Source organism: Taudactylus pleione, unplaced genomic scaffold (assembly GCF_031769625.1).
Source record: "Taudactylus pleione unplaced genomic scaffold, aTauple2 ptg000015l, whole genome shotgun sequence".
NCBI lineage: Eukaryota > Metazoa > Chordata > Amphibia > Anura > Myobatrachidae > Taudactylus > Taudactylus pleione.
This window is the reverse complement of record NW_028284417.1, coordinates 26,649,213-26,666,158: the sequence shown is the minus strand read 5'-3', so window position 1 is coordinate 26,666,158 and position 16,946 is coordinate 26,649,213. Positions and strand designations below refer to the sequence as shown.

At 42.9% G+C, this 16,946-nt stretch overlaps 1 protein-coding gene across 2 annotated transcripts in view; it reads left to right on the top strand.

Annotated features, from left to right (window-relative positions):
• The window catches only part of MAP3K7 (mitogen-activated protein kinase kinase kinase 7), a 75,731-nt gene that overhangs the window by 41,717 nt on the left and 17,068 nt on the right, over nucleotides 1-16,946 (top strand). For both annotated transcript variants that reach the window (XM_088472066.1, XM_088472057.1), the window contains exons 5-11: nucleotides 329-467; nucleotides 915-1,039; nucleotides 10,123-10,251; nucleotides 10,776-10,906; nucleotides 11,606-11,687; nucleotides 13,578-13,711; nucleotides 15,566-15,725. In XM_088472066.1, the coding sequence (XP_088328192.1) occupies nucleotides 329-467; nucleotides 915-1,039; nucleotides 10,123-10,251; nucleotides 10,776-10,906; nucleotides 11,606-11,687; nucleotides 13,578-13,711; nucleotides 15,566-15,725 (900 nt within the window). The remainder of the gene's footprint in view (nucleotides 1-328; nucleotides 468-914; nucleotides 1,040-10,122; nucleotides 10,252-10,775; nucleotides 10,907-11,605; nucleotides 11,688-13,577; nucleotides 13,712-15,565; nucleotides 15,726-16,946) is intronic.

Genomic DNA, 16,946 nt, shown 5'->3' with positions numbered 1-16,946 from the left:
CATTCAGCACCAGCATACAATTCTCCTCCTAAGTGGTGTACCTGCAGAAGGGTCCACGTCTAATTTTTGTTGACATTACGTAAACAAGCCTTTGCTGCACTGGGCCAATGCTTATCCATCCCTTCTGCTCCTCCAGGCAAAAGGAGCATGTCCTGCAAGTACAAAAGTAGTGTGCATGTACTGTAAAGAATCTGTATCTTATACAAGAAAACACACTTATGTCCAACTGTAAATGAGCCCTAAGGAAATCTGCGGAGGGCTTGCAAACCATTGCAGTAATCCAACAGAAGGTGTTTTCTGTCCTTACTTTGTTATCCTTACGTTGCAGTTCTGCATGGTGCTGAACCGCTGCCTTACTACACAGCTGCTCATGCGATGAGTTGGTGTTTGCAATGTGCGCAAGGAGTGGCCTATTTACACAGCATGAAACCAAAGGCTCTTATTCACAGGGACCTTAAACCGCCAAAGTAAGTTGATATATTTGTATGTTTATATATGCTCTGTGCTTATTTATTTTTTATTTACATTTTTACGTAAATAATTTTTAGAAATGTCACTAGAGCTCTCCAGAAATGCTAGTTTTATTCCTCTCCTTGCCCTAGATCCCTTTTAGACTTTTGTATCTTGGAGGAAGAGTAAAGCATGGTTACAATATCAAATGCCAGAAAATGTTCCGGCCCAAAGTAGGCACTTCTGTTTGTTCTGGTTATTGTACTTTTTTGTTTACATTTTTTTTTTTTTTATTCTTATTGCATTCATGTAAATCCAAAACAAATCTGGCACATTTAGTTATTTCATTTCCATTGTGTTTCTAGTCCACTATTATTGTGTTGTGTTCTTTTTATAAATGTGAGAAACGCAGTTATTTATCACACAATTACTGCTATAATGAGTTGTGTGCCTTTTGATTACAGCTTGCTCTTGGTAGCTGGAGGCACCGTTTTGAAGATTTGTGATTTTGGTACAGCCTGTGATATTCAGACTCACATGACTAACAACAAAGGCAGTGCTGCTTGGATGGCACCTGAAGTTTTTGAAGGTAAATGTTTTGAGGGATTGTTAGTTCTTTTATATTTAAAAATAAGCTCAATATACCTGGATATCTCCACAATATAGATATTGGTTTAGGCAGCAAATATCAAGAATGTACAGTATGTAAAGTTTTAGAGGTTTCAGAGCATCCACAACTCTTTTGCCTGAATGCCTCAGAGAAGCTACGCACTAATGAACTAGTTAATTGTAGCCGAAAGTGGTGAATCATAATAAGTTCGGGCGGTTTTAGTTTTGAATGTTGTAGAGTATCTGGATGACACCCCACCCGCCCTACGTGATTGGTCACTTAGTAGAAATCTAGAATTATGTTTATGTATCTCTTGCCAATATGTGCTCTATTGCACTGGACACTGAAAGTACATATTTTCTACTTCAGGATCCATAGAAGGTCCACAGGGTGACCTTAGGGTCAGGGGCGGATCTAGACTTTTCTTGTAGGGTGGGCGATTTAATGATCTATCCTGACTCCTCCCCTTTCTGGTACTTACTTGATAATTCCAATTTCTATATGGGTGGGATGTGCTAAGGTAAAAAATGCAGTCAAAACATCATTTAGACCACATTTCCATTTGTACCTAGCTCAGGAATGTTTCCTTGGACCCGATGGGTAATGCCAGAAGACTATGGGCTTCTTTTTTACATTTGCATCTGTGAGAGATCCAATCAGATCCCTACCAGCATCCGCCCGCAGAAGGACTCCAGGGTCATAAACCCAAAAGTCCCTCTACCGCAAAGAACAGAGAGCTGTCCTTTGCGATTCTATTTGCATTTCTAGGTACATACAGGCGTTATTAATGCCGGTATGTTCCCGTTAAGTGGAGGGATGTATCACATGTAGCCACTGTAGGTGAGATGTATCATGTGCATCCCTCCCCTTATCGAATGCATACCAGCATTTGTTAACGCCGTATGCATGATTACTTATGTACAGGACAGCTCTGACGTTAAGAGCTGTCCCATGCAAAGTTACGACTTTAGGTTTCTGACAGTCAGCCAGCACATTTGAGGAAAAGGAGGGATCCTTTTGGGGATTTCTGCTGAAAGAAGCCCATAGGCTTCTATAGGCAACGCCATCTATATATGGTGTTGCCTAGCAGCCTATCGGGCACATGCTACGGAAAGTTTCTTTCTCTGGAGCTTTGTACATATGGGAAATGCAGTCAAAACTCCAAAAACTACCCATTTTGGAGTTTTGACCATATTTTAGCGTTAGTACATTCCGTCCTGTGTGTGTCTGTACATGTATAATGCAAGTGTGCTAAATGCATCTATACAAACTGACAGGCTACAGTAAGAACAATAACAAGAGCAGAGCTGTCTGGCAAGCTGCAGGGCACCCATCCCTTGGCATCTCTCCTCCAGAAATGTGCAGCCTGGGACACAGCACCAGATCCTGCTGAAACTTGAAAGTAGGTGCTGGAAGGTGCCAATAGCCATGTGCCAGCCAGGGCTGGGTGCCCAGATCTGCAGCCACTTACCTGGGTGAGGAGAGGCTGCAGTGTGGTCAGGGAGAGGGTACAGGATCACAATAGGCTGCTGCTGCTAATACTATTACATGTCCTACTCTGCAAACTGCTTCTCCATGAGCTGAACTTTCAGCAGCCCCCTCCTCCAGGATCTCGACAAAAAAGCCCCCCAGCACTCTGTGCCTGGCTTGTGCAGGAGCTGTGTGCCCTTAGCCCAGTTATAGGCTGGGAGCTGGCTGCACAAAAAAATAACTCTGGATACTGCAGCCCTCCCCCACCACCTCCGTTCTCCGTTCACAGCACACAGGCAGCCTGATCATGCAAAAAGACTGATGACCTGTCTGCAGATGAAAGGCTTCGGTGTGTGTACAGCTAAAGGTAGGAGTGGGACCATAACCATTTCAGTGCAGGAGTGCAGCAGCATTGCTGAAACATAATATAGGACGGACTCTGCTAGGGGGGGCGATCACACTGATCCGCCACTGCTTAGGGTATAGGTGATGCAGAGTCGTGCGGACACTTTACGCAGTAAATTGTTATCCCAGGATGCAACGGGTCTCCCTCTATACCCCGCCCCCAGGCTGGAGGCTACTCAGTTTTGTTGGGTGCCCGGCCGGAGTCTGTCACTGAACACTGCAGTGGGGCTGTTGCTAAACAGCCCCATAAATTTGAAGATTCTTCCAGTGCGGCAGCACGTACAGTCCAGTGGAAGTTAGCACTGCCGCGTCATCACCCCGGTGGCACCGAGACGCCGGTACTGATCCGGGGATCTCAGCGGGCCTCTGGGGTCTTTGCTAGCAGAGACACTGGAGGATCCCTAGACTGCGGCCGGATGTCAGCAGGTAAGCGACACGTGCCGCTGTGTGCTTAATCGCAGTCGTCTTCCTCCAGGGCTGGGGACTCCCTGGGGTTGACAGCATGTGGAACCAGGCACTGAGTCCTGCGCTTCCACAAAGCGCAGGACTCAGTTGGCAGAAACGCTCCAGCGTCCTAGGAGTTAAACGCTGGCCAGGGGAGGCAGCCTTTCCTGTCTAACAGCCGGCTCCGACACGCTGTACAGCGCGCCTTTCCACTGCGGTCTGGCTGAACTGTGACAGCTTCCTCCTTCCGGTTCCACCCCCCATGAGGTTTTCTCCTGACTGCGTGTCGCAAATCTCGGCAGGCAGTGCGGAGTACGGGTCCCTCTACATACTTCTCCTGTTGGTGGTCAGTGTATGTAGCACTTTGTCCTACTAGATGCTAAGTCTCTGTAGTTGTCCAGTAAGTGTCATTAAGTGCAGGTATTGTTGTTCTGCATTTGTCTGCGACTGTATGCTAGCGCTGTCTGTCTGAGTTTCTCTTTCTAAAAACTGTCAGCTATATTTTGCTATCCCTGTACTTATTCTGCTATTCTGTGCCATAACAGTGGTGTTGTGCGGTTGTGGTTAAAAATTGCAGGCTGTGACCTTATTATACAGTCCCATCTATTGAGTGGTATCCTCTTCACTATGACTGGCAGTGAGAGTGATATGCCTAATTTGTCTCCTACTAAACTGCTCTGTAAGAAATGCACAGCGGTTTTAGGGGCAGGGGACATAGTCTCTGAGGAGTTACGTTTGCGGTGTTATACCCCACCAGGTCCCTCTGTGACTTCTGCCACTCAGCAGACGCCGCCATGGGAGTGCTTTGCAAAAGCACTGACAACCATTGCGGGGCGTTTGGCTGGCCCTCCTTTGTTTCCACAGTTTGGTCTTCAACAGCAGTATTTTTTGCCAGCGCAGAACTTGCTGCAACCATCTGTACCCACACAGGTGTTAACCCCCCAGTGGGTTAATACAGTTCCCGCTGTATGACAAGGTGCGACTGAGGTACGGCATAATGGCACACCCGTCAGTAGACCAACTAAGAGGGTCCTGCTGTCATTGCAATCTACTGTGTGTGAGGACGATGAGATATCATCCGATGGACTGCTCCCTGATTAGTCTGACTCTGAGCCCCCCTCCTCAAGAGGCAGGGATCATGTCAAAAATATATATTCCTGGTTTGATACAGGCTGTGAAGGCAGCCTTGATCATTGAGGATGAGCCTCCCGCGCCCGAGTCTAGGCATGCATATTTCATGGAAGAAAAGGTGACTGAGGCTATATTCCCGTTGACTGACCAACTGGTGAATCACTTGGAGGTAGCATAGAAAACGCCAGGGAAGCAGTATCAGCCACAAAAGCGTCTAATCTCGACTTATCCTTTTGCTGAGAATTATTTTTCCAAGTGGGAGACTCCACCGGTGGTGGATTCCCTTGTCACATGCTGGGTAAAAAATGCAACGCTGCCTGTGCCTTCCATGTCATCCCTGAAGGATCCTACAGATAGGAAGGTAGAGATCGCCTTAAATCTGTTTATTCCCTTTTGGGGGCTGCGTGCAGACTAGCTATGGTCATTTGCTGGGTGGCTTGGGCCATGAAATGTTGGGCTAACCGCCTGGAAACGTCCTTAGCCCCAAATGCTACCAGAGAATAGCTGAATCTTGTGGGCAACCTCCGAGATTCTGCTACCTACATGAATGAGGCAGCTTTGGATATTGGCTTACTAAATGCCAGGATTTCTGCGGCGGCCATTGCGGCTCGCCGCTCTCTGTGGCTCCATTCTTGGAGGGCCGACGCGGAATCCAAGAAGGGGTTGAAGTGTTTGCCTTATGACAGTAAAGTCTTGTTTGGCCCTGATTTGGACAACATTTTGAATACCTTAGCAGCAGCAGCTAAGTCGGCTTGTCTGCCTTCTGCTCCAGCCTCTTTGGGGACTCTGACTCCGTCCTTTCGGACCTACCGGGCCTCAGGTAAGGCTAGAACTCAGTCCTTTCCCAGGCTATCCACCACCAAGAAATCTGCCAGGCCTAAGAAGCAGCCCTGGAGTACCAGACATCAGGCTTGGCGGCCGGATGACAAGCCCTCTGCTTGATGGGACAGGCCTCATCTTGGGGGACCCCAGGATGGGAGGCCGACTTCTTCAGTTCGCCCAGTACTGGTGTCAAACTACCACGGATTCCTGGGTGAAGGAAGTGGTCTCTCTGGGGTATGCCCTCGCCTTCCACAGAAGGCCTCGCCATCAATTCTTTTGAACACAGGACTTACGAAAAACTTGGTCAAGGCTTTGGCTATTCAAGAAGTGGTACAATCCATGCTGCAGGCAGGGGTCATTGTACCGGTCCCGTTGTCCCAAAGGGGAACGGTTTATTCCAGCCTTTTTCTAGTCCAGAAACCAAACTGTGCTTACCGTCCTATTCTCATTCTCAGGTCCCTGAACAAATTCCTCAGCATACCCAGGTTCAGGATGGAAACTCTATGATCACTTATACTGGCTATGGAAACTGGGGATTTTATGGTATCCCTGGATATTCAGGATGCATACCTGCATATTCTGATTTGTTTCAGCTCACCAATGTTTTCTCGGATTTGGTGTGTCACAACAGCATCTCCAGTTTCAGGCTCTGCCGTTTGGCCTTGCCACTGCACCTCAGGTGTTTACAAAGGTCATGGCGGTAATGGCAGCCCATCTGCAGCTGCAGGGGATCCGTCTGTTACCTTACCTAGACGACCTCTTGCTACTATCAGGGTCCTCAGAGGTGCTTCACTACCACCTGCAGCTATCGATATTTGTGTTCCAGGTACATGGGTGGTTGATAAATTGAAAGAAGTCCTCACTGATTCCGTCTCAAAGGATGCTCCATCTGGGAGCCCTCTTGGATTCATAACCGCAAAGGATTTTTCTGACAGCAGAAAAGATCTCCACTTTGCAGACGCAGGTGTCTTCACAATCGCCGAGTGTCAGTCCACTCGGCTATGCAGTTACTGGGAATCCATGGTGTCGACATTCAACATGTTGGAGTATGCCCAGTTTCATTCCCGGCCTCTGCAACAGTCAATCCTCTCTAAGTGGGACGGATTTCCCCATCATATACGGACTCAAATGATGCTGCTCTCTCTGGAGGTACGCCTATCTCTGACTTGGTGGCTACAGACGATCCACCTCACCATGGGGCGTCCCTTTTGGATCTCAGACTGGGTCCTTCTGACGACGGATGCCAGTCTTTGGGGTTGGGGCGCAGTGACAGGTCCACACTCCTTTCAGGGAAGGTGAACCGCAGTGGAATCTGCGCTTCCAATCAACCTATTGGAACTTCGTGCAGTCCTCAGGGCCCTACAACAAGCCAGGCTGCTGCTTCACCGAAAGCAAGTGCAGTCAGACAATGCCACAACTGTGGCTTACCCAAGCCATCAAGGAGGAACTCGAAGTCAGGCGGCAATGACAGGTTTTATGCATTCTGACATGGGCGGAAGGCCATCTACCAGCCATATCGGCGGTGTTCATTCCAGGAGTGCTGAATTGGGGAGCGGACTTCCTCAGCCGTCACGACATGCATCCAGGGGAATGGTCTCTTCACCAAGAAGTGTTTCAGCTCCTAGTGGACAGGTGGTGCCTTCCAGACGTGGACCTCATGGCCTCGCGACTAAATCACAAGCTGCCTAAGTACAGGTCCAGGACAAAAGACACCAGTTCTCTTTTGGTGGACGCTCTGTCAGTCAAGTGGACTTTCCAGTTTGTGTACCTATTTCCTCCAATCTCCCTCCTTCCTCGAGTAATTCGGAAGTTCATACAAGAGGGAGGCATGGTCCTGCTGGTGGCCCCTGACATCCATGGTACTCAGATCTTCGGAGTCTCTTCATCAACACTCCATTGCTGTTGCCTCAACGTCCGGACCTGTTGTCTCAGGGTCCTTGCCTCTACCCAGATCTGCGTCGTCTGTCTTTTGACGGCGTGGCTCTTGAGACATCCATCTTAAGGTCCAACGGTTTTTCCGGCTGTGTGGTTAACACCATGCTCAGTGCACGTAAACCTGCTTCTGACAGAATTTACCACAGGGTATGGCAATACCTATTTTGAATGGTGTCCAAAAAGTTATGACCCCCCTGGTGTTTAGGATATCCAGAGTGTTGGCTTTCCTGCAGGCGGGTTTGGACCTTGGTCTCCGCCTTGCTACACTGAAGGTCCATATCTCGGCCCTTTCAGTGTGGTTCCAGTGAAGGATTGCTCCTCTTCCTGATATCTGCACCTTTCTGCAGGGGTTCCTTCGTTGCCAGCCCCCCTTTGTCCCTCCTTGGGAATTGGCTGTTGTCCTTAGGGTCCTCCCCTTGAACCACTGGGCTCAGTGGATCTCAAATTACTTACTGCCAAGACTATTTTTCTGGTCATTGCTTCTGCCAGAAGAGTTTCTGATTTGGGGGCTCTCTCGTCGTTCACCATTTCTAGTTTTTCACAGGTACAGGGCAGTGCTTCGAACTCGCCCTAGGTTTCTTCCTAAGGTGGTCTCTAGTTTCCACATTAATGAAGAAATTCTAGTGCCGGCCTTTAATTCCCCAGACCTCTCAGCAGGAGAGGCCTCATTCGATGTAGTACGTGCCCTCAAGATTTATGTGGATCGTACCAGCTCCCTTCGGAAATCAGACTCCTTGTTTGTTTATGGTTTCCACAAGAGAGGATGGCCAGCCAATATACTAACTTTGGCTAGATGGCTTTGAATGACTATCTCTGAGGCTTACATTCATGAGGGCCTTCCAGTCCCACCCTCTGTTACTGCTCATTCTACTCAGACTGTGGGCCCTTCGTGGGCAGCTCGTCATGGTGCCTCAGCTGTACAGCTTTGTAAGGCGGCCACGTGGTCTTCTATTAAGACCTTTTTGATGTATTACTCTTTTGATACCTTTGCCACTCAGGATTCTTCCTTCGGGTGGCGGATTCTCCTTTCTGCATAGGAGCGTTCCCGCCCCTGAGGATACTGCTTTGGGAATCCCCAAGGTCACCCTGTGGGCCTCTATGGATCCTCAAGTAGAAAAGTAGAGATGGTAAGAACTTACCCTCGTTCTCTTTTTCTACGAGGTCCATAGGGTCTACAGGGCACCCACCCTGATGCACCTGTGCTTCAGTTGGGCTTTGCTCTGGTCACCTGTTTTCCGTCTCCTTCTGTGTGAGAATGTGATTTCTAGTGTGTTCCAGACTTTCTTCTCTTTTATCCTCCTCCATCCTTTGGCTTGCTATGTAACTGAGGAGCCTCCGTCCCGGGGCGGGGTATAGAGGGAGACCCGTTGCATACTGGAAGAAGAATTTACAGCGTAAGGTGCCAAGATTACTCTGCATCACCTATACCCCAAGGTCACCCTGTGGACCCTATGGACCTCGTAGAAAAAGATGACGAGGATGAGTCCTTACCATATCTCTACTTTTTTTTTTATGTATGCTGTTTCTACATTTTTTTTGGTGATATGGTACCCACTGTAGGCCAGTCATGACAAGTAATGGATAATTTATGGATTCCCGAAGTATATGAACGAGATAGAAGGATAGATTATATTTGTATGTGAATATCTATCCATATATATATGGATAGATATTCACATTGATGGCAGGACACCCATTGGTATTTTTAGGTTTGGCAGTCGCCTGGTTTACCAGTTTGATATGTTGCTTAGCAACAGTATAACACTAATTGAGCCTCAGTGTGCGCTGATAGTTTTGGTGATGCGATATTTATGTAAGTTGCCTGATTCGCTAGCCTTATAGTTTATTCAGCTACAATTCTATGATGATTGTCATGGATGTGCTGTTATTCGATTGGCTACCAAGATGTATTGCCAAGTGGTACTATTATATGAGCGTGGCTACAGCGCGTGCAGACTCTTCCGGATATGCGACACGCATTCAAGCCGCTTGACCCGCAAGCTTGATTGGTTGCGTAGTTACACAGCCATATGAGTGTCTGACGTTCGCGGACACTTCCGGGTTCGTTGTTTCACCGAACGATGCAGCTTTGTACGCGACAGCGCTCCTAATGCCAATGGGGAGGTGTTCTTTGTTCCTGCCCTCTCTGCTAATGTGTGTGTGCCTACATTGTTGTAGAGTGTGATGCAGTACTTCAGGTGAATTTTATTATAATTAGTGTAATTGAACTAATGCTGATCCTCCAGGCTTTATAAGTGAGCTCATGGGGTATAACCAGTATGCCTTTTGTCAACATGCTGGATGTTTGTCAGTGCTGCTGTGTCTTGATAATGACCCTTAGGGGTCGAAACGTCGACTATATTGATGGTAGAATATCATTATTTGAATAAATCCGATTGAATCATTATTCTTTAGTGCGGTGAGTGCCCTCATTTGGCTATTTATTTAGCCTCCTTGGATATTTACTGGAGTACCTGTTTGGCCTTTCTCCCTAGTGGAGCACCCTGCTGAATGACCTTACTAAGGGATGTGAGTGCTGTATTCCTCAAATTCTTTATTTTATATATATATATATATATATTATATATATATATAAATTATAGTATATACACACTACTTAAGTTTAAAGTTTAAATTTCATTCTTTCCAAATCTAAAATCTCAATATATGATCATTAGGTGCCAATTGATGAATTGTAATAACTGTTGGGCACTTGGTAAGGAGAATAGAGGATCGATTGGACAGGTCAATTTTTTTTTTTATTTTTTTTAGTGCTAGCCAGTACCTTTTGCCGTGACTGAAAATAGAAACTCAAACTGATAACTGAATACTGTTGTGCTTCCATTTTGTTTTAGGTAGTAACTACAGTGAGAAATGTGATGTGTTTAGTTGGGGCATCATTCTTTGGGAAGTAATAACCAGGAGGAAACCATTTGATGAAATTGGAGGTCCTGCCTTTCGCATAATGTGGGCAGTTCACAATGGTGAGCTATGTCTCTCTATGTTCAGAAGCATGTTAGTTTATTTCTATCCATTACATACCAGGATATTACAGTTTGAGTAGTTTATTAAGCCAAATAAAGAAATAAATATAGGTGGTATTATGTGTAATATAGTAGCAACAAGTTTACCAAGCCCACAGTAAATGACATGGCAATAACCTTGAGTTTACAATAAAATAACATTCACTCACAAGAATTCTTGCAGGTTATGTTGAATGATTTTATTTAACTGTTGGCAGTATCACCAACATATAATTTAGCTAAAGTTTTATGTCCCTAATGACCTAAAACATTTCCGCTATAATTATAACATTAAAAACTGGATAAAGTAAGAAACTAATGCTTAATGTAAATGTTTTGTGTTGACTTGAGCCCCCTATAGACTTGCATAATGCGTATTATTTCCCCATAACCGTGTTTTTATTTTTTATTTTTTTTATTAGTACAGTGCGTTCACCAGTGCTTTCAATCCATCCATTTAATTACTTTCTCTTATGAATTCCCAGGTACTCGACCACCTCTAATTAAAAATTTACCTAAGCCCATTGAAAGTTTAATGACTCGCTGCTGGTCTAAAGATCCATCTAAACGACCTTCAATGGAAGAGATTGTGAAGATAATGACGCATCTTATGCAGGCAAGATGGGTTTTTTGTGTGTGTGATTGGGGGGGGGGGGGTGTTTAGCAGCATTATTGTTACTTTTTATCTTATAGTATAAGAAAGTATATTGTGTCCTTAAATCAGCAACTCCAGTTTACAACTGCTTGGTATGGATTAGACTTATTTAAAATAATAATTATTTGACCTTCATGACATCAGAGCCTGGGTATGACAAAAACATTTACGATGCTTCTTAGCCTACTAACTTACAATAAACTCTACTAAGCTTTCTGACCCTTCACTTGTATGTGTTAGTCTAAGGGTGTTTGTTTTATTAGTAGTCTCCCTCCCCATTATCCATAATTAAAACGTCAAGTAAAAACTCTTGCATGTGTAGAAAGTAATGTATTTCACAGTGGTGGTGATGAGCATTGCTCCCTCACAAGCACTGGGGCCATGGGTTACATTTTTGCCAGGGCACTAAATGAGTGGTGTTTCAATATTCTGCCCATGCAGGTGCTCAGGTTTCCTCCCACAGCGCTATAACATACTGCTAGTTTAATTAGTTGCTGAAAACCATGGAAGTGTGTGTATTTAGATTGTAAATTCCAATGAAGCGCAGGGACTAATGTGAATTGTGCTTTGGAAATCACTTTAGAATATAGTGCTACGTTACAACAATTAACTATAATAAATTTAAATATTTCACAATTTTATTTTTTTTTGAAAATGCAGTATTTTCCTGGAGCTGATGAATCTTTACAGTATCCTTGTCAATACTCTGATGGGGGACAAAGCAATTCTGCCACAAGTACAGGTGAGATTCTAATACGGTTTTGTCAACCCATTTAATAGCATTATAATCATATTTGTCTTGGTGCTGAGTTGAGTGGATGCCTGTGAAGTGTATCTTGAATGTTCTTAAACTGTATGCACACACATACAGTCTATGCAGCGTTATGTATTCAGTCACATCTCCACTTGCAACTGAAGAGGGGTAACCTGGCATTGTTACAAGGGCATGACAAAGCAACTGCAGGTTTTGAATAGTTGGACGTAAATAGTCATGTTTTCTTATGCACCTCTTTCACTTAACATAGGTCTGGTGCAAGATCACAATGACGGTGACTAGTACTTAAGAGGATAGCGCACTTCAAGATTCGTTTAACTATTTCACGTAGATGCTATCATTTTATTTTTATAGTTTGGACTAATGACATAAAATGGCCCTATGTGGTGTTATTTTATTAAAGATCTGTAATTGTTTGTTTGTTTAACCATTCGGGCACTACTGTACTGCTCTTTAATGGACCCGTCCGCCCCTTATTTCCGTCCCTATACACACACAGCTAAACAGTAATAGAATTTGCTATGCCGCATTTTCTTACTCTTAAGTGGTGCGAAATCTGCAACTAGTGAAAATGCATATACTTTCTGGTGCTTGGGGCTTTGTGCACGAGAGCATGTCTATATACATGTGTGTGCTTATAATACGGTGGCTTCAGTCATACCAAATAGCCTTTGTCAGTGTGCCAGGTCTCTGGCGACTTGGCCGTGCCCATAGTCTTTCTTGCTCAAAATGTGCATCATCTTCGCTCGAATAAAACAGCTGTGAACGACAAATCTACATTGCTAGATTACACAAGGCAATTTGATGTGCAACATTTGTATATCCATGTGTGTCTGAGTCTGTGTAAAAATGGCTCTGATGCAAGCAGCCGCATATTTTTCTCCTGGCAAGTTCTGCGACTATGTATGTAAAACCAAATCCTGTGCAGTTAAAGTCGCAGCCTAGCGTCTCTAGTACACTGTAGGTGGCTTTTCGCTGCGTCTGCAATGCATAGAAGACACAATATTTAAAGAAAAGTATGGTACCACTAATCCTCCTGGAGCGTCTGTCATGTCGGACGTCTTGTGTCCATATGGCATGTAGACACTAGGTGTATGATGACACATCTGTACAATTGATCGAAAATAAAAATGTATAGTCTAATTATCCAATACATTCGATATAAAAAACATTTACTTTTACTAACCATGCTTATACTCCACAAAAGAGCAGGAACCCAACACATGGAATAACTTTGAATTGCCTAAATACAAATGAGAAAATTGATTGATTTGACGTCATTAAATGCTTTTGATTTATTAATGAATTTATGAAATATACTGTTAGTCCTCTGTGTAATATGTGTAACTGAAGTTTGCAGTCTTGAACACATGAGTACTTTATCAAGTGGAGAACATGGCATAAGGTGCACTTGGGTTAGGGGTCAGTGATCCCTATCAGGAACTCATCCAGAGTACACAATCTTGTGTTTACTGGTGTCCGATTACTTCTAGTGATCAGTGATTAATTTGCAATGAGCTGGATATATTGCTTTCACCAAAAAGATGGAATGTACTACTGGCTTATAAAAAGGGCCTACTTGCACAAGTCCTATAGTCTTGTATTGCAGTCTAGTTTGTTTTGTGAAAGTAGTTAATACATATATATTTTGAGCAGACAATATTCAAGATGTGTAAGACATGAAATGTGTTCCAGAATAATTCGACTGTAACACTATAATTGAGACCAAATTACCTGATGATAAAGCCTGGGTGGAAATTTGAGAAACAATTCTACTGTACTGACTTGCTCACTCCTTATTTGTCAATGCAAAAAAACCATAATTTTATTAGCCTAATATGTTTTTTAACTCGGCAGGATCATGTATTGACTTAACTTCTACAAACAGTAATAAAAGTGACTTTGATGATCTCCAAGCTAGTGCAAGCAATGATACAATCAAACGAATACAGTCCAAGTTGGCATACTTGAAAAATCAGTCCAAGCCAGGAGTAAGTGTATCTGCTTTTTCTCTTACTCTTCAACCAACATGATTCAAGTATACGTTACTATAATTATAGCATGGGTTATACAGCACATAGACATTTCTTTCATTTAGAGCTCCATCCTGCCCAAACACTCAAGTCTTATTGTATGTAGCTGTGACTAGAAGTATGTGCTGATCATGTGCAACATTCTCATCAACGGCATCTGTTTCATCTTGTCCTCTGTTTCTATGTGCTTTAATGATACTGGGCTTTTAGAATAAACCCTATATGTAAAGCAAAATGAATTTGTATTCTGCTTTAAGGGGGAAACTAATTAGCCGCAGGGATTGCCTTGTGGGGAAAATTTCTGGGTTCCCTGCCTGGTGCTATTCTATAAAACTGCCTTTTCCCCGCGCTCTAAACCCTAGGTTAACGTGTGCCACCTCATTGATTTTGTGTAAAATGCGGAATCACTGGGTTAAACCCCATCAGGGTCCTTTTATCATGGAGTCAACCTCTTGGTTTTAACACGCGGGGTAAAACCCGCTAATTGCGTAAGCCGGCACTGGTAATTAGCCACGGGGTAAACATCTTGGCTAATTGAAGCTTCCCCAAATCTTGTTCCTCATGTTGCAGAAAGCAATTTTTTAATTCATAGATTAACTGCTTAGGAGGACAATTGTGGGGTTTTTTTTTTTTTTTCGTTCTGTAACAAGCACATTAAGCAGTCGTTTCAGTTAGCCACGAGGGGCCGAGTTGTCTTCGCAACAGAGTGGAAACACTACCTGCGTTTGGCAACTCGCTCCCTTCATGTCCGGATCTATCCCCAGACTTGCAAATTTTTGTATGCAAGCCCTGTGGGGCTAGGAACAAAAATCAGTGAGTGCAGTTCTTACTAATGTGGAGGACAAGTCTAATTGAGTCCACACTATGTAGACAGACCATTTTTTGTTAAGTTTTGGGCATTCTTTACACAGAACATGTTTTGTGAGGGCACAACAAGTAAAACTGACATGTTTTGCTTTATTGGTTTAGATTTTACCCAATATCAACATTCTATTAGTCAATGACTAGATGAGGTAAATGTAATAGCTTGACAATTGCAGGTATCGGTGATTTCTTGGCGAGTCTGACCGATGTTTTAAAGTAACAAATATTTAAAAGGCAAAATCTGTTTGGTTTTGCCTTTTTAAATTATTGCTATTTAAAAACATCAGTCAGAATAGCCAGGAAGTCACCGATGCCTACAATTCACAGGCTAATACGATTATATCGGGATGTTTCAGTATGGTGTTAGAAGTATTTTATGACGTTGGCATGAAATTCCTGTTAAACAAATATGCAGTACAAATTATATTTTACTTTCATCATTTATCTTATTATTCTGATCAATAAGAAAATAAAAACTAGTCAAACACTGTATATGACCATAAGCCTAATTTTGCTGGGAAGTTGTGTTTTTATACATATATTCTGAATTTGATATAGATTTTTATCTCTTGAGTTTTCAGAATAAATGATCATAGTACTGATGAATTCTACTAAAGCTCTGTACATCATAAATTAATATATTTCTTATATGTTTGGGGAGAGGGCGTCTGGATTTAGGGAGGATTTGCATTACAAAACTGCCCTGGATTCCCCAAATCTGTTAATCTTTCAGTTGATATTGATGCTTTGTTCTACAGATAAGCTATCCAAGATAAATGTGAGATTTGAATACAACATACATAAAACAGTCTCCTTTAAATAGAAAATACACACGTTATGTTTTAAAAAGTCACAAAATATACCCATTTGATGTTTACTTACATTTGTCCCAGCTTACATTCATTGGATGTACATATGTTTTCTGATAAATGAACCTTCCATATGCAGGTAGAATCGGGCCGATTGAGCTTGCCACCCTCACGAGGTAGCAGTGTAGAAAGCCTGTCTGATGCTCGAGGGAAACCACCCTCAATAATTGGTACATCCGAGAGCAAAAGAATGAGTGCGGACATGTCTGAACTGGAAGCAAGAATTGCTGCTAGCACAGGTAACTGGGACACTGAGTACAGCATGGAATACTGCTGTTCTAAGAGAACGTCTTATTTTACCAAGTTTTATTATTGTAGGCTCCTTGTTGTGCAAGTCATATACGTACATTGATATTCCCATAGTCAAAAAAAACATAATAATTTGCTTTTACCACATGAGCTAGAATAAGTCCTTTCAAAGGAGACTTGATTCTTGGTGGTTCTTTGCACCGTAAACCACAGTACACCTAATATATTTTTTTTTCTAACTTCACCAAGCAGTTTGTAAACATCCGCTAAATTAAAATTCCATGTTAAATGGGAAAATGGTCTATGATGAAAGCCGTGGTTAATACTGCTATCAGTACTATTTGTATTTTAGGAAGAAAGAGCACAGAAGAAACCAAATTACTAAGCAAACTGTTTATTACTGCAAATACTCACGCCTAATGAAAAACTCACAAGTAGAACACATAACAGAGAAATAAAAACTGCTGTTTTAAAAAAAAAAAAAAAAAAAAAGCATGTCTAAGGCACAAAACAGCCATTATAGAAACCAACTAACACTTAAGTGCCATTAATTTGCTATAAAAGATCAACCCACAGAGAGAAACATCCAGTGTAATAGCAGCGTAATATCATGGTATAAATTTTGCAAAGTTCATTGGAAGGTGAAAATGGCAACACTATAATCCTGAAAATAGAAAGCTAACAGTAACGTCTTGAGTAGTACAATAGAGGGAAGCAGCTTTGCTCAAGATCCAGCAAACAGACCAGGTATTCAGGTGTTTAGACGCTATGTCCTTGTATCGGTTCTTGAGGGCTGGAACCTTGTCTGTGTTAACTGAAATTTCCACAATAGACAGCACAAACTAAAGCTGGCTACACACCAAACGATCTACAGTGCATTGCTAAAGTATTCACCCCCCTTGGCTTTTTACCTTTTTTGTTACATTACAACCTGTAATTTTTTTTTTTTTTTTTTTTTTAATCTAAATTTTATGTGATGGATCTGCACAAAATAGTCTTAATTTGCTAAAGTGAAATGAAAAAAAAAATATATAAAAAAGAATCTTTATAAATAAAATTCTGAAAATTGGCATGTGCATATGTAATCACCCCCTTTGCTATGAAGCCCCTCAAAAGTTCTGGTGCAACAAATTACCTTCAGAAGTCACATAATTAGTGAAATGAAGTCCACCTGTGTGAAATCTAAGTGTCACATGATCGGTCAGTATAAA